This window comes from Sinocyclocheilus grahami, unplaced genomic scaffold (assembly GCF_001515645.1).
Source record: "Sinocyclocheilus grahami isolate Dianchi unplaced genomic scaffold, SAMN03320097.WGS_v1.1 scaffold52.1, whole genome shotgun sequence".
Taxonomy (NCBI): domain Eukaryota; kingdom Metazoa; phylum Chordata; class Actinopteri; order Cypriniformes; family Cyprinidae; genus Sinocyclocheilus; species Sinocyclocheilus grahami.
Window position 1 is genome coordinate 924,786 of NW_015505231.1, and position 16,252 is coordinate 941,037.

The 16,252-nt window shown below is 34.8% G+C and overlaps 1 protein-coding gene across 1 annotated transcript in view; it reads right to left on the reverse strand.

Moving 5' to 3' along the window:
• Positions 1–16,252, reverse strand: part of LOC107583305 (MKL/myocardin-like protein 1) — a 64,031-nt gene that overhangs the window by 13,585 nt on the left and 34,194 nt on the right. The window contains exons 6-9 of the mRNA XM_016269482.1: positions 6,273–6,328; positions 6,110–6,185; positions 5,412–5,573; positions 3,762–3,922 (exon numbers count right to left, since the gene is read on the reverse strand). Coding sequence (XP_016124968.1) covers positions 3,762–3,922; positions 5,412–5,573; positions 6,110–6,185; positions 6,273–6,328 — 455 coding nt within the window. The remainder of the gene's footprint in view (positions 1–3,761; positions 3,923–5,411; positions 5,574–6,109; positions 6,186–6,272; positions 6,329–16,252) is intronic.

Sequence of the window (16,252 nt, forward strand, 5' to 3'; positions counted from 1 at the left end):
TTTTGCTGTATGGGAGGACAAGTGAAAGTTTGCGCATTGTGTTCATAGCCATCTGCTTGCCTTGTAGTACATTAAATAATAACTATATATCGAATTTGATCTTTTAATTGCACTTAATGTATCTTAATACATTAAGCCATATTAAGTGTTTATGTTTTTCTACAGGAGGATATTCTGCTGTTCTGTAGCCACGGATTTGCGGGTCTTGTCTTTTTCTTGCAGGACCCTGTACGTTATAGTATAAAATTAGTTTTAATCGTTTAATCACCACCACAGCTTCTTGTCTCCATTGGCAACACGCATGATTTGTGTCGATTGCAAGTTACGCCTCAGGTATCGGAGAGTGCAAGTGGCGATTGCAAGTGACATTGTAAGTTAGTTTCTTTTTTCTTGTCTTCACCACCTGGCTACTGTTGAAAAGAGATTCAAACAAAAAGTAATCAATAAATAGAACAAAATAAAAAATTTAAAAGACTGCAAGTGACGTCGCTAGCGGAAGCGCAAATGTCAGAGTGCAAGTCTGAGAGTGCAAGTGCAAGGCTGCAGCCAGACCCTTCTCATCGTGTTTGCGTGACTGCATTCAGAGAGCACAGGCGCGTGTGTTTAAATGCCACTACAGGACCAAAACATTAATGCATGCAGATGATCAAGTGCGATTACACGCATGCTTGTTAGAATAAGTGTGTGCGAATGTGTCTGTGTGGATGTGTAACGAGCTGAATGAAGATGGTGAGCACTGCAAATAATTCAGGGCTCTTGAGAGCTGACTGAGCACAACAAGCTACACGAAGACTTCAAAGTGTGTGTGATATTCTGATGATGATAGATTATTCATTTGTTAACCTTAGACAGGATTTACTCAAACTGCCAAGATTTGTGCAGGTTTAATTAAAAGTTGAGACCACCTGTTTGAGACCACCTGTTTGAGATGTTACTGGTGATGGGAAAGTACATACTTTTGACATGCCACTGATACTGTTTGAAGAATTTTATTATTAGGGGCCAAGCACAGAAGGTACGATGGCACCTATTGTATCCAATAGAATGAACACCAAAATTCAAAAATCGCAAGGTTTGTTTTTTTTTGCTATTTTTAATTGTTTGAAAAAAAACTACTTTTTCGAACTCGTCCTAGACGTTTTGTCTGATTCTCACCAAAATTTGCTCAGATCATCTTCAGACCATGCTGTCAAAAAGTTGATTAGTCAAACCGTTCTCGAATAACGCACAAACGATTATTGACGAAAAGCATGCAAAACTGGATCTGAGGCTGTATCTCCGCAACGGTTTGGCGTATTGAGACCAAACTTGGTGTGTGTTATAACAAGCATGACCTGAGACTACCCGCTGTGTTTCGGCGCTGTGCCACCTAGTGGTCAGGAGATATGAACAATGCATATTTTTCCTTATAAGTTCTGAATGGTTTGGCCAAAAATCACAAAACTGGTCTCTTTAGATTAGGTGCAGTATGCCGAGTCGAGTGATACCCAATTTTCCCATGTCACCCATTTTTAATTTTGTAGTAAAATACTATATTTTACGAACGCAATGACGTATCATTACGAAACTTGGTATGGGTGCCCTGAAGGAGCCTGAGAAGTTTCGAGCCACCGCCACCTAGTGCTAAAATCAAATATTCACATGCTTATAACTTTGTGTGAGGTCGACTTATTTTCACGGGAGTACACTTTTTAGACTCCTGAATCCTTGGCGAGTCCAGTGATACCAAACATACCAGGTTTTGCCTTATAGTTTGTGCAACGTTGCATTTTAGCACTTAAACATTTGCTAATATCTTAGAAACCGTTACTCCGATCGACACGAAACCACTGTAGGAAATTCGGAAACATAGCGTGCCGGCTACATGCTACTGCCTAATTGCCAAAATTTTGATAGTATGTGCCAAAAAAATGCAAACAAAATCAGCCATCAGTCATTTTTTCTGTTCTCATGTATAAAAATTTATAAAAATCTCATGTATAAAAAAGATCTGCACACTGTTATTCTCCCTTTATTAAAAAAAGTTAAAAATAGCAACGTTTCGGTCAAAGACCTTCGTCAGGCAAACACTACAACTGAACAAAACATGAAATTGCCATCGACTACAATAGAGTATTATGATATAAAATGCTATATTTTACGAATGCATTGGTGTACCATTACGAAACTTTGTATGTACCATCGAGACAATGACCTGAAAGTACTCAAACAGTTTTGAGACAGTGCCACCTTGTGGTCAAAAGTTATAATGAAATTTCAAATAATTGCTAATAGCTTTCTGTGAATTTTGTCTATTTTAATGAGACTGGTATTAATAGATTCCTTGGGTCATGCTGAGAACAGTGATACCAATGTTGCCATAGTCAGCCAAACTTCCTGTCCGCCATTTTGATTTTCTTTAAAAACCTACTTTTTCAAACTCCTCCTAGACCGTTGGCCCGATTTTCACCAAAATCGAATCATATCATCTTCAGACCATGCGGACAAAAAGTTATGGATTTTGTGTTGATAAACAAAACCGTTTTCGCATACCACAGCAACAAATTAGAGGCATGATGCCAAAATGACACTTGAGGCTGTATCTCTGCATTGCTTTGGCATATTGACACCAAACTTTGTGTGTGCCATTGTCAACTCACACAGAACACACCACATCGATTTGACCTATTGGTCAAACGTGATAAGCAAATAAATTATGTTACTAGAGGTTGTATTTATGATTTTTCAGCCGTTTTGACTAAAATCATCCTAAAATGGCTTCAATTACTCATTTCTGCAGTTGGTCTGATGCTTGCTTCTGTAGTGCTTGGCCCTGTAATGGCTGCTTGTAGCTATATTTATAATTACTATTACTACTACTAATAATATTTTGAATTAGCTTTTAATTTTATGGTTATTAGTTTTCATTTAAATTTTAGTTTTAAGGTTTAATACTTTTGACCTTTGATACTGCTATTTAACTTTAATTAATTCTTATTTTAGTCATTTAATACTTAAACTTAAATGAAAATCAAATTCATTGGCAATTAGAGATGCACTGGCAACTAACTGAAAAAAGTTGGTTAAAAATAAAATATAAACATTAGATTTAAATATTTTATTGTATATTCTTAATCTACTTTTTAATAAGCTTTATTTTCAAATGAAAACTATTTCTAATCGTTAAATTTAGTTAACAAAAATTATACTGACATAAAAAAGCGTCACTAAATTCATTACCTTAGTTGTTCATAATAACTGGTTTAGTTAGTTGAATTTTATATTACCATAAATGATGCATATTTAACAAGAAACAAAATGTAGGGTGCAGTGATGCAGAGATTTATCATTCTATGTATTCATATATTTTAGTTTAAGGTTAAGTAATGTTATGTGCTTTTGATTTTCGATATTTATATTTAGCTTTATTTTCATTTCAGTTTTAGTCATTTTAGTACTATTTAGTCAATTTAAATGAAAATTAGAAGTGTTGCATTGACAACTATCTAGTTAAAAATAAAATAAATATATTATATGAAAAACATGTATTTTATTACATATTTTTAAACTACGTTAATAAGCTTTATTTCAAATAATGAAAACCTCTAATGGTAATTCATTGCCTTAAAATACATTTTAAGGCTAATCTTTAACAGGCACGTTAATCTGAATTGAACATTTTGCATTAATTAAATACATTTTTATGACTTTGAGGTCTAAAAATGATCATTAAAATTTTTTTCCCCAAAATGTTTTTAAGTATACAAACTGACATACGGCACCTGTTTTGGTGTTGTTTCATTGGCCGGTATCTCAGGTGGAAAAGGTAAGTGTCCTTGACCGAGGGGAGAGTCCTGATGAAGTGTCTGCTCCGGTGAGAACGCGTCACTGCTTTCCTCGTCAAACGAAGAGCTCCCCACTTCTACTTTTGGAAACTCCGTCTCTGAGAAAGAGAAAGTGAAAAAAGGATGCTTAACATAAAATATTTTCACATTTTCTGAAGAAAGTATAAGTGACGTTTACCTAAGAAAACCTCGCTACCACAATGGCAAAATGTTGATACACAGTTATTCGGAGTGGTTTTTAGCATGCTACTATGTGATTGCTTACAGGCTCAAGTTCTGTTCATTTTAAATGTAATTTTATTTTTGCATTTTAAAAAGGGGTTTATTTTCAGCATTGTATTTGCTTTCTTTTCTGCCAGGCATTTGATTAGTCAAGTAACAGCCCACCTCTCCTTAACAAGCTGCATGAATTAAAATATAATTTATGCCCACAGCTCAAACATACTGTATGGGACTTCTAATACTTCCTTAAATAAATAAATAAATGAATGAATGAAATGTGGTAGAAATAGAAACAGTCAGTAATCTTAAATAAGAAAAAAATTAAGATAAATAAATAAAACACCATGAAAGAAACCTCTGATCTTTAGTGCACTGCTTCCACATTCCACTTACGCTGCACTAATATTGTCCCAGAGTGAAAAATAAAACCTTTAAACTCCAGTGCATCATATTTATATTTAATTTGAGCATGGCATTACGCCAATAATCATTAACTCTCTAATTAGGTTATTTAGGGATTAAAACAGTTTAAGCCGTTCTGTGCAAACGTCTTTCAGCATTCCTTCACTGTGCTGCATTGTGTGACGCTGCACAACCTTCACGGTTAATCGACTCATACCACCACAGTGGCGTATACTCTATGAACACGAATGTAAATTCCCCTCTAATTAATTTAACTTGGTGTTCGACGCACAGCAAATCTCATTACCATAACTCTGCATTAAATGATCACCCTCTGCACTGCTGCAGGAACATGGCGGGATATAAATATGAAGATGAATGCGCACACACTGCTAATGACGTGCTGGAATGAGTACTGGAGAGCCTGTGTATGGATGTAGATTGAGGGCAAGAAGGGAATGATCCAGAGGAAATGTTAAGTGAGAGGAATATAAATGCGAATGTTAGGCTGATTCGTTTTTTTAAATGGCCAATGCTAATATATTTAAGACTGCAACAACTAATCAACAATATTGATAATGACAATAATCAACAACCAATTTTTTACAAAGTTAACTAAATTTGTGCTTTGGTTTTTCTTTAATATTTATAGTTATTCTTATTCAATTGACACTTATTTATGGTTAATATTATTTATTTACAGGTAAAAAAAAAACTGTCAGAATATATCAATTTAAATATTTATAATAAAAAAAGATTATCAACAAAATTGTTAGTCCATCTTATAAACATTTCAATATAATTGGACATAAAATATATACATAGTAGTTAAAATTATAGTAATTAAAATTCATTAAACTGTACTGACACAAGGGGGAACTACTTCTCCTATTAAACAGCAAACTGTGCAGAAAACTTTACTGTGGTGTGAACAATATCATGTTTCTTGCTTGAATTTAGTACCGATGATGGCTTGTTTGAGGCTGCTGTGCACTGGAAGGATGTTTTTGTGAATGAGCTCCATCGGTCCGGGTCGCTGGGAGATTTTATCGTTCAGATCGTCAGCTAGACGAGCTCGTTTCAGCAGAAGCTGCTTGGCCTGTAGAGACGGCTCTGCTGACGTCTCTGTATACAGGAAATACATATCATGTGCATGATCACGTTGTTCATTACATGTACTTCAGTTTAAATTGTACGTACCACATTTTAAATAAATGCATTTAAAAGCACAGGCTGCATCCGAATTCGCATACTTCTCTACTATATAGTAGGCAAAAAAAAACACTATGTGAGTAGTATGTCTGAATTCACAGTATTTATTATCCAGTAAGTAAAAAGTCCCCGCTATTTATGGTGAGATTTTGAAATATGCATACGGTGGACATTCTACTGCTAGGATTTGTGAATGGCAGTGAGGTGACACAACTGACACTGGTAGGTCACGTGACAAAGACAACATAATAAATGTAGTACATCCAGATTACATTCGTTCTACTCACATTAATACTATATAGAACATACTTTTTAAAACAGTCGCTAAGTAATTGCTTATTCCAAAGAAGTACCTACTCAGAGAGTATGCGATCTCGGTTGCAGCCATAGTCTTTCTATGAGGTGTGTGTAAGTGTTTGAACTGCAGGGGGCGTTATTAAAATACTCGCCTTCAAGAATGTGCATCCTGACCAGCTCTGACTTCTCTGGACGACTGCGGATCTTTCTCTTCAGGTAGTCTTCGGTCTGAGATACAAGAGGAAAGTATGAGAAATAAAGTTAGAGTTTATTTTGGCTTCAATGGAAAGAGATGATTTAAAAAAAAAAACTTACCCGAGCTCGTTCTAAACTTCGTCTCTGCTCATGAAAGGATGCAGAACTTTTCAGTGCTGGAAGGCAAAAAGAAACAAAGAGATAAGACTATTAAATCCAAAGTTGATATATAAACGTATAAAGTTTCTCTTAAAGGAGCTGTGAGAACAGAAAACATTTTTCGGTAAATAAGAAAAATCATAAATCGCAAACTCGTTATCTGCGTCGTGCAGATTACAGGAAACATCTTTACCGCAGTGAGTTGCAAATACTTTTCAGCTTTTTTTGGATCAGGTAAAAATGTTATTTTTGTATTAAAAAAAAAAGATTCAGAGAGAGAAAAAAAAATACAGGAACAACATATTACACTGCACCTCTTTACTCCAGGCACACATACGCATTCGTACACGCAAAATCTAAAAATAATATCGCAATCCGGGAGACAGTTTAATCCAGCAGGTTCACAGTCTTGAGTGTGTGTTTCTGCCCCATATTTAATACACCAATATAATATAATAAAGTTAAAAAACAAATACAAAAATAGAGAAAAATACAAAAACATCATTGTGTGTGTAAATATATAAGTTCAGTTTATGTATATTTACTCATTTTAACCTTTAATTTATTATAATATATATATATTGATATATTATAATTTATTTATTATATTTAATATATTTATTACACACATATAACTATACATTATATTTATTACTAAGATGTAAAATCACTTTCAGTTTTTGCAGATTGAAAACACTATACTTTTAAAAAATAAAATAAAACTAGAACTACAACATTTTTTTAATAACATTTTTAACAACTCAAAGGGTTTTTGTTCCTACTTTTCTATTGCATACTGCCAGTTCATTTTTGTCGAACTTTTCATCCGATCCTTTTTTTTATAATGTTTTACGAATTACATTACACATAATGGTAAATCATTTAAAAAATATGTAAACTCAATTCTGCTACGTACAGTATATGCTATGTGCTTTCACAAATTCAGAAAAGCAGACAAATATATCATTTAAGAGAGAAATGCAATGACAGCACAAGGAAACAAAAAAGAGTGGGCTGGAAAAAAGCAAGAGGAAAAATAGGAGAAGTTGTTTATTAGGAGATTCTGTTCTGCGGGTCAGAGTGGTTCACATACTGCCCACAGCAACACACAAGCTCCTTTCACATCACTGCATCCATCCACACACAATGCCCTTTAACCCTGACCAGCAAAAACACAAAATGCAGTTCTGCGCCTGAAGAGAGAACAAGAAGTGTGTGTGAGAGGGAGAAATGATGAGGTTAGTGTGAAAAACCCCTTGATCTGTGTGATGTCTCATCATCATTTTCAGCTCCAACACCCCATTAATCTTGATATTAGGGATTCATTATATCACTGGGGTCAAATACGGTCGCATTATCTGACAGAAAATTACTAAAGCTGATTGTGCATTAAATGAGGATCCTATATTCACAATGGTCCTCCACTGTCAAAGACATGCTGATGTTTGTCGTTTATCTGCAGATGAGAAATTAACAAGGCTAAAAAGGTGAAAATTAGGGCACAGGCAGTTTGTGTTGTAAAACCTCTTATAACTATTTGCAAACGTCTGTAGAGGCTTTCTAGAGTATCCAATGATTTCATGTTGTTTTAGCTTATGTAATCAGAACTTGAGCAGAAAGTCCCTGTAACCACATCCCCATCAAGATTCAGGCTCAAATCTTCAGATTTTCTTTCTGAACTGCATGCGGGATATGTGATTCATCGTGCTGATGATAATGCAAACTTAAGTGTTTCTAAAACAGAACATGTTTCCTTTGACTAAATCACTCACAAAACAGTGTTATCAGCATCCACGCATACTAACAATGCATGCAAAAATTCATGAACGTTTCCTGAAATAAAAACTAAATTGAAAAACAAACTACACTAAAATACTTTTGTCATGCAATAAAGTAAAAAAAAAAAAAATCATTTTATTTTTAGTTTTTTGATGCAGATTATATTGTCCACATATAATATATTATCATATTTAAAATTATTCTATAACATGCCTTCATTAGACAGCCCTGAAAAATGTAATGATACCACTTAGCACTTTAACTTTGGCAGCACAAAAATACAGAAACAAAACCAAATCAAAACTAAATAAAACTAGAACACACACACACAAAACACTAACCTTGAAGTCAGAGTAAAAAAAATGATGAAATTGAAAATGATGAATTAACCTTAATTCAACAAGTCACTAAATTTGTCCGCACACTAAAGATTTTTTCCAATCAGACCAAAAAAGGTCTCTCAAAAATATAGTTTTTATTATCCATATGCAAAAGTGAAAAAAGTGACAAGTGTATTAAAAACAGACCAAAGATCAGACGTTTCAGCCCATGCTTTCTTCAGTGCTCATTAATTTCAATTAACCTTAATTCAAATGACAAACTGAAAATAATAATAATAAATAATGAACTCACAATAGTTGTCAATATTATACATAGGCCTAGATAAGGTTTATATATATTTGGGGCAAAAACAATTGTTGTTCCTACTTTCATATTGCATACTACAAGACATTTTTCTTTTTTTAAATCTCTCTCTTTTATAATATTGCAAAAAATTCTATAGAAAAAAAAAGTAAAATTAGTATATGTACATTTAAAACTCCTTTTCATGTCCATGATATATTACTCCCTGCCTACAATGAATGAGTATCACAAAGCCACAAATACAGAAAAACAAATATATAATTTATGGGATAAATGTAATAATAGCTTGTGAATATATATATATATATATATATATATATATATTTTAGTGTAGTTTGTATATATATATATACAAATTCAAAACGACAATATCCCTGTTAGACAAGTTTTTCGACATCAGACAACTACATTTACAATCTGACCTGGTGGTTCTGAGTTCTGATGCTTCAAAGGTCAAACTGTCCTTCTTCTGAATGCTGTAACGATGGGTTTTAATGGGGGAAGCATTCATTTGAGAGTAGAAGATGGCAGCTCAGCCAAGGGTAATCAGACAAGGCAGATAAGAGCGAAAGAGTGCATTCAAGTTGACAGGAAATGCAAGCCAGCACAGGAAGTGAAAGGGAGAAGACAGTGAAAGTGGGGCTCAGGAATATTCTGAAAGTGCAGATACGCATTTGCACATTTGCTGGTTGCTCTTCCTTCCCATTAGGATCCATATTTAGATCCAGACAGTTATTGGGTGAGCGCTGTAAAGATCCCCTAGGCTGCCATCTGCTGTCATTTATTTCTATCCTGGACAGACCCTTTCTAACCAAATGACTTTCTATATTCTCTCTTCAGAGTATCTAGTTTGCTTTGTATAATCAAAAGGATTTGGAAAGCAAACGGCTTTGATGATTATAGCAGGCGTCTGACCTTTTACTAACATATATAATGGGAAACATGGCATATATTTAAATACACTGCTTATCACCTGCTCAGTGGCTCAACTGAGTGAGTGTGTGTGTGTGTGTGTTCGTGTAACCCACCCAAATGAAGAGCATGGCTAGTCATGCACTCACTATGAGTAAGAGTGCACTAAATATATCTCCATCTTAGACTCATGTTTTAGCATGCAAATGTGTAAATCTAAACATTTAGTGTCCGTAATACCAATCAAATTTAAAGCAATTGAAACATTTAGATTTAAATTTTAATTCTTAAAACTTAATGCTGCAGTGAGCATTTTCTGCACTACTACAGTACATGTATGCATTTAACATTCAAATAAAATTGCAAAAATAATGACTGTTTTCACACAAGTTTCCCAAACCTACTTTCTATGATTGGTTAACGCAAACATGCCATGTTTCATTTGTCCCAGAAATGAATTTCTCAGGACACATATTTAAGTAATACTGGATAGGTAGTGCCATTTTATGCATTGGATTTAAAAATAAATAAATGAAAAGATAAATAAATAAATAAAATCAAAGAAAGAATTAAAATGAATGAAAATAAAAGAACAAAAAGTTAAAGAAAGAAATGAAAATGAAAGAAAGAAAGAATATAAAATAAATACAAATTAATGAATAAATAAGAATGTTTTTAATCAGAATTTGAGCAAAAAGTCCCTGTAACCATACGCTCAAACCTTCAGGGCAGTTTTCAATGAATCAACATGACAGATGGATAGTATAGAATGCTAAAAAGATCATTTATAAAAGATATCTTACAATTAAGGAGATCTCTAAGAAACAGCTTCTTAGTATTTTCTATGGCTTCACTGTTGCTGGTTGAACAGTGTTGACAGCCAGTCAGTGTGCCAAATGAGATGCTGATATCAGCAGACACTGGGTTCAAACTGGAAGATGCTGGAAGATATTATGTGTCCAGTATGAAGCATTACATAAAACTACTTAGGGGAACCATCAACTTATTTGAACCCTCTGCTTCTGCTTTTCTGGCTTTCATTTCTTTTTCTTTTTCAGATGATTCTAAGAAGAGATCTTAAGCAAGATTTCGGTGCTTCCATTATTGGTACGCCTCCTTAAAGGGCCAGTCACACAATCAATGTTTATTAGAAATCAAACAGAAATTGATGTCAAATTTATTAGTATGTGTCGTGTGCATGCTTTAAAAAGGGATGCATGCAAATGTATAATCATATCATGATTTTTGTAGATGAAATTGGCACATAAAACATTGGAAACAGATATGATTAAACTTCACAACTGTAAATTAAAATGGGGTAAAAAAAAGAAACGCAAAGTTTTCGCAAACAATTCAATCTTTGATTAGCAAATCCAGATCTCTGGAGACAAAATGAGGTGGTTACATGGCAACTGCATATTTGAGAGAATGAAATTAGAGAATTTACGTCTCTAAATACTTAAAATGCAAACTTATATTCAGATGCAGATGAAGGGTCAGAGCAAAGGTCTTTTTTAAACTCTATAGCTTCAAGCATCACATTATTTATAATATTGCAAAAAATTCTATAGAAAAAAAAAGTAAAATTAGTATATGTACATTTAAAACTCCTTTTCATGTCCATGATATATTACTCCCTGCCTACAATGAATGAGTATCACAAAGCCACAAATACAGAAAAACAAATATATAATTTATGGGATAAATGTAATAATAGCTTGTGAATATATATATATATATATTTTAGTGTAGTTTGTATATATATATATACAAATTCAAAACGACAATATCCCTGTTAGACAAGTTTTTCGACATCAGACAACTACATTTACAATCTGACCTGGTGGTTCTGAGTTCTGATGCTTCAAAGGTCAAACTGTCCTTCTTCTGAATGCTGTAACGATGGGTTTTAATGGGGGAAGCATTCATTTGAGAGTAGAAGATGGCAGCTCAGCCAAGGGTAATCAGACAAGGCAGATAAGAGCGAAAGAGTGCATTCAAGTTGACAGGAAATGCAAGCCAGCACAGGAAGTGAAAGGGAGAAGACAGTGAAAGTGGGGCTCAGGAATATTCTGAAAGTGCAGATACGCATTTGCACATTTGCTGGTTGCTCTTCCTTCCCATTAGGATCCATATTTAGATCCAGACAGTTATTGGGTGAGCGCTGTAAAGATCCCCTAGGCTGCCATCTGCTGTCATTTATTTCTATCCTGGACAGACCCTTTCTAACCAAATGACTTTCTATATTCTCTCTTCAGAGTATCTAGTTTGCTTTGTATAATCAAAAGGATTTGGAAAGCAAACGGCTTTGATGATTATAGCAGGCGTCTGACCTTTTACTAACATATATAATGGGAAACATGGCATATATTTAAATACACTGCTTATCACCTGCTCAGTGGCTCAACTGAGTGAGTGTGTGTGTGTGTGTGTTCGTGTAACCCACCCAAATGAAGAGCATGGCTAGTCATGCACTCACTATGAGTAAGAGTGCACTAAATATATCTCCATCTTAGACTCATGTTTTAGCATGCAAATGTGTAAATCTAAACATTTAGTGTCCGTAATACCAATCAAATTTAAAGCAATTGAAACATTTAGATTTAAATTTTAATTCTTAAAACTTAATGCTGCAGTGAGCATTTTCTGCACTACTACAGTACATGTATGCATTTAACATTCAAATAAAATTGCAAAAATAATGACTGTTTTCACACAAGTTTCCCAAACCTACTTTCTATGATTGGTTAACGCAAACATGCCATGTTTCATTTGTCCCAGAAATGAATTTCTCAGGACACATATTTAAGTAATACTGGATAGGTAGTGCCATTTTATGCATTGGATTTAAAAATAAATAAATGAAAAGATAAATAAATAAATAAAATCAAAGAAAGAATTAAAATGAATGAAAATAAAAGAACAAAAAGTTAAAGAAAGAAATGAAAATGAAAGAAAGAAAGAATATAAAATAAATACAAATTAATGAATAAATAAGAATGTTTTTAATCAGAATTTGAGCAAAAAGTCCCTGTAACCATACGCTCAAACCTTCAGGGCAGTTTTCAATGAATCAACATGACAGATGGATAGTATAGAATGCTAAAAAGATCATTTATAAAAGATATCTTACAATTAAGGAGATCTCTAAGAAACAGCTTCTTAGTATTTTCTATGGCTTCACTGTTGCTGGTTGAACAGTGTTGACAGCCAGTCAGTGTGCCAAATGAGATGCTGATATCAGCAGACACTGGGTTCAAACTGGAAGATGCTGGAAGATATTATGTGTCCAGTATGAAGCATTACATAAAACTACTTAGGGGAACCATCAACTTATTTGAACCCTCTGCTTCTGCTTTTCTGGCTTTCATTTCTTTTTCTTTTTCAGATGATTCTAAGAAGAGATCTTAAGCAAGATTTCGGTGCTTCCATTATTGGTACGCCTCCTTAAAGGGCCAGTCACACAATCAATGTTTATTAGAAATCAAACAGAAATTGATGTCAAATTTATTAGTATGTGTCGTGTGCATGCTTTAAAAAGGGATGCATGCAAATCTATAATCATATCATGATTTTTGTAGATGAAATTGGCACATAAAGCATTGGAAACAGATATGATTAAACTTCACAACTGTAAATTAAAATGGGGTAAAAAAAGAAACGCAAAGTTTTCGCAAACAATTCAATCTTTGATTAGCAAATCCAGATCTCTGGAGACAAAATGAGGTGGTTACATGGCAACTGCATATTTGAGAGAATGAAATTAGAGAATTTATGTCTCTAAATACTTAAAATGCAAACTTATATTCAGATGCAGATGAAGGGTCAGAGCAAAGGTCTTTTTTAAACTCTATAGCTTCAAGCATCACATTAATCTGATCATTTGGATTACACAACTAGTATTTCTCCTCCAGATATCGTCAAAAGGTTAAGTCTAATGTTTTGTGTAGGAGTAAAGTTGGAGATCGGAGGATGGCACACAATTGCAACTTACTGGTTATATGTTTCTGCTGTACATGATAAGCATTGGTTACTTGGAAACAAAAACAGGTCAGATTCTGTTTGTCAATGCTTGTTGCACATGGGTAATAACGGCTGGTAATCTCACTGATAAAATAAAATAAAATAAAAGTGTACAGCTTCTTTGCAACAACTTCTCCAATTTTGTTCTCTTAAAAACATGGAAACACTGCTACTACTTTTTTTCTTTGATATTTTAGTTATTCACATTAATTACATTTGTAACATGGAAGTAGGGCTGTGCGATATTGAAAATATGTGCTAAATAAATATTTCCATAATTTGTAATTGATTTATTCTTTGAAACTTTAATATTAACTTTGATTTTAGTAAAGTTAGTACACAGTCATAGCCATAAATGCAATGGTACTAATAATTGGCATAATTTCTTTCGGTGTTTCGGTTTTCGGCCTTGGTTTCCTCTTTTTCGGTTTTCGGTTTTGGCCAAGAATTTTCATTTCGGTGCATCCCTAAATGATACCCATCCGATTATTTTCTCAGCTGTTTACATTCATTTAAAACATAACCGACTGCGTTTACGAGAATGATCTTCGAGACGGGTACTATTAACGGTTCTGTGTGTATGTGTCTGTTCAAACAGGAGATGCGAAAGACGAATCAACTCGGTGTGTGCGTGCCATCTGAAACGCGTCTCTCTCTGTGTGTGCGCGCTTTGCAAGATGTTGCTTGTGCGCGCGCTTCAGGTGTGAGTCTGTCGGACAGCAAGACGAGATGGCAAAGAGTTGTTTTCTGCAACTTATTGCACTTAACTATTTTTAACGTCAAGCAATTCTCTGCTATATACGTCGAACTAAAACGTTGACCTTTTGCAACGTTTTGATTTAAGTAGCCTATTATTAAAATGATTCAGATATCGCACGCTGTTGTGATATGCATATCGCGGTATTTACATTTGCGATATTTCGATATATCGTGCAGCCCTACATGGAAGTAAACAACTTAAAGGGGTCATATGATGCGATTTCAATTTTCCCTTTCTCTTTGGAGTGTTACAAGCTCTTGGTGCATAAAGAAGATCTGTAAAGTTGCAAAGACTAAAGTCTCAAATTCAAAGAGATATTCTTTATAAAATTAAGAGTCAGCCACGCCTACCTAAAACGGCTCGTTCTAACACACCCCCACATGTCTACGTCACGATGTGGGAAGATTTGCATAACGCCACCCAAATGTTCACGCAAAGAAAGAAGGCGTAACTTTTATTCTCGCTGTAGTATTGTTGTTGCCATCGCCATGTCGTGAAGGCGCTGTGCGATTCGTTGTGAAAGCAAAACTACTTTGTTTGGCCTTCCAAAAGAGGACGATATCGCTTCATCATGCCTGGAGCTGATCCGTGCTGGTCGATGAGGAAATATTACAACTTTGCGCTGTGGATCACCGGATCGGCTTTCACCGTGGATGAAGCGGAGTCGTCACATGTCCTTCCGGACGCTCCTTCGTCGAAATCGCCGGCCACGCCGTTCTCAAGCCCACCTGCTCACTCTAACCCTCCGGCCGTTCCTCACGCTAGCTCCCGGCCTCTGCTCACTGTAGGCCGCCGTGTGTGATGCTGTGTTTCGTTGTGAAAGCGAAACTATACTTTGTTTGGCTTTCCAAAAATGGACACGACTAGAAATCAGTGGTTAAGTTGTATTTACAACACTGTTCCAGAACACTTCAACCCAAATATTCAGATGTGTGCAGCACATTTTATGGAGGACCGTTTCCTGATCCTGGGAGAGTAGTAGGGCTGGGCAAAAAAATAGATTTTTCGATTAATCATTTTTTTAAATGACGTCGATTTGATATCGATTCTCAAAAGACGCGAATCGATCTTTTCCGGGATTTATTTCAGCACACATTTAAAACGAGATCTGATTAATGTGACTCTTATCATTAGTCTTCTCCACTAGGTGTTACCCTTATTTACCTTGCGCGATGTTACAACAGAAAGCCTGTCATTCATTCAGCGCTTATCATGGCCATACGCGTGTTTCGCAATGCTCAGGTGAAGTGCTATAGTAATACTATAAATCTGAGGAAGAATTTGATATCACACATAGGCGCCATGATTTCCGCAATGAATGAATGAATGGCAGATCGCGCGGCGCACTGTTTTGTGCACACTACACATACTAAAGCGCGGATGATGCTCGCGGTGTTTTCAGCTTCTGCCATCTCACTACATGATGATATGAACACGAATGTCATCTCCAGCTGCTCTGAGAGTCACTTCATTAGCATTTTACTGTTTCATTTGAGAAATCTACCGTCATATCACATACACAGCAGCCGCAAGTTCTTCATGGCAACCCGTCAAAATAAAAGTTTAGTTTAACGTTAAGAAACTGTCAGAATATATTACTATTTAGCAGTCTTAAGAATCAATGCTACTACTGCTAATAAATAATACATCTTTATTTTTAAAGGAATAATCACATCTGTTTTCTTTTTAATTTTAACAGTAAACCTCTGTTGTGCAGCACTTTGTTTGCCAAAAAATAAAAGGGTTTACTTTTCATTTGATTAGGATAAATTAAATTAATGTTTTATGCCTTCATCTGATTACCAGAAAAATTAAGAACATT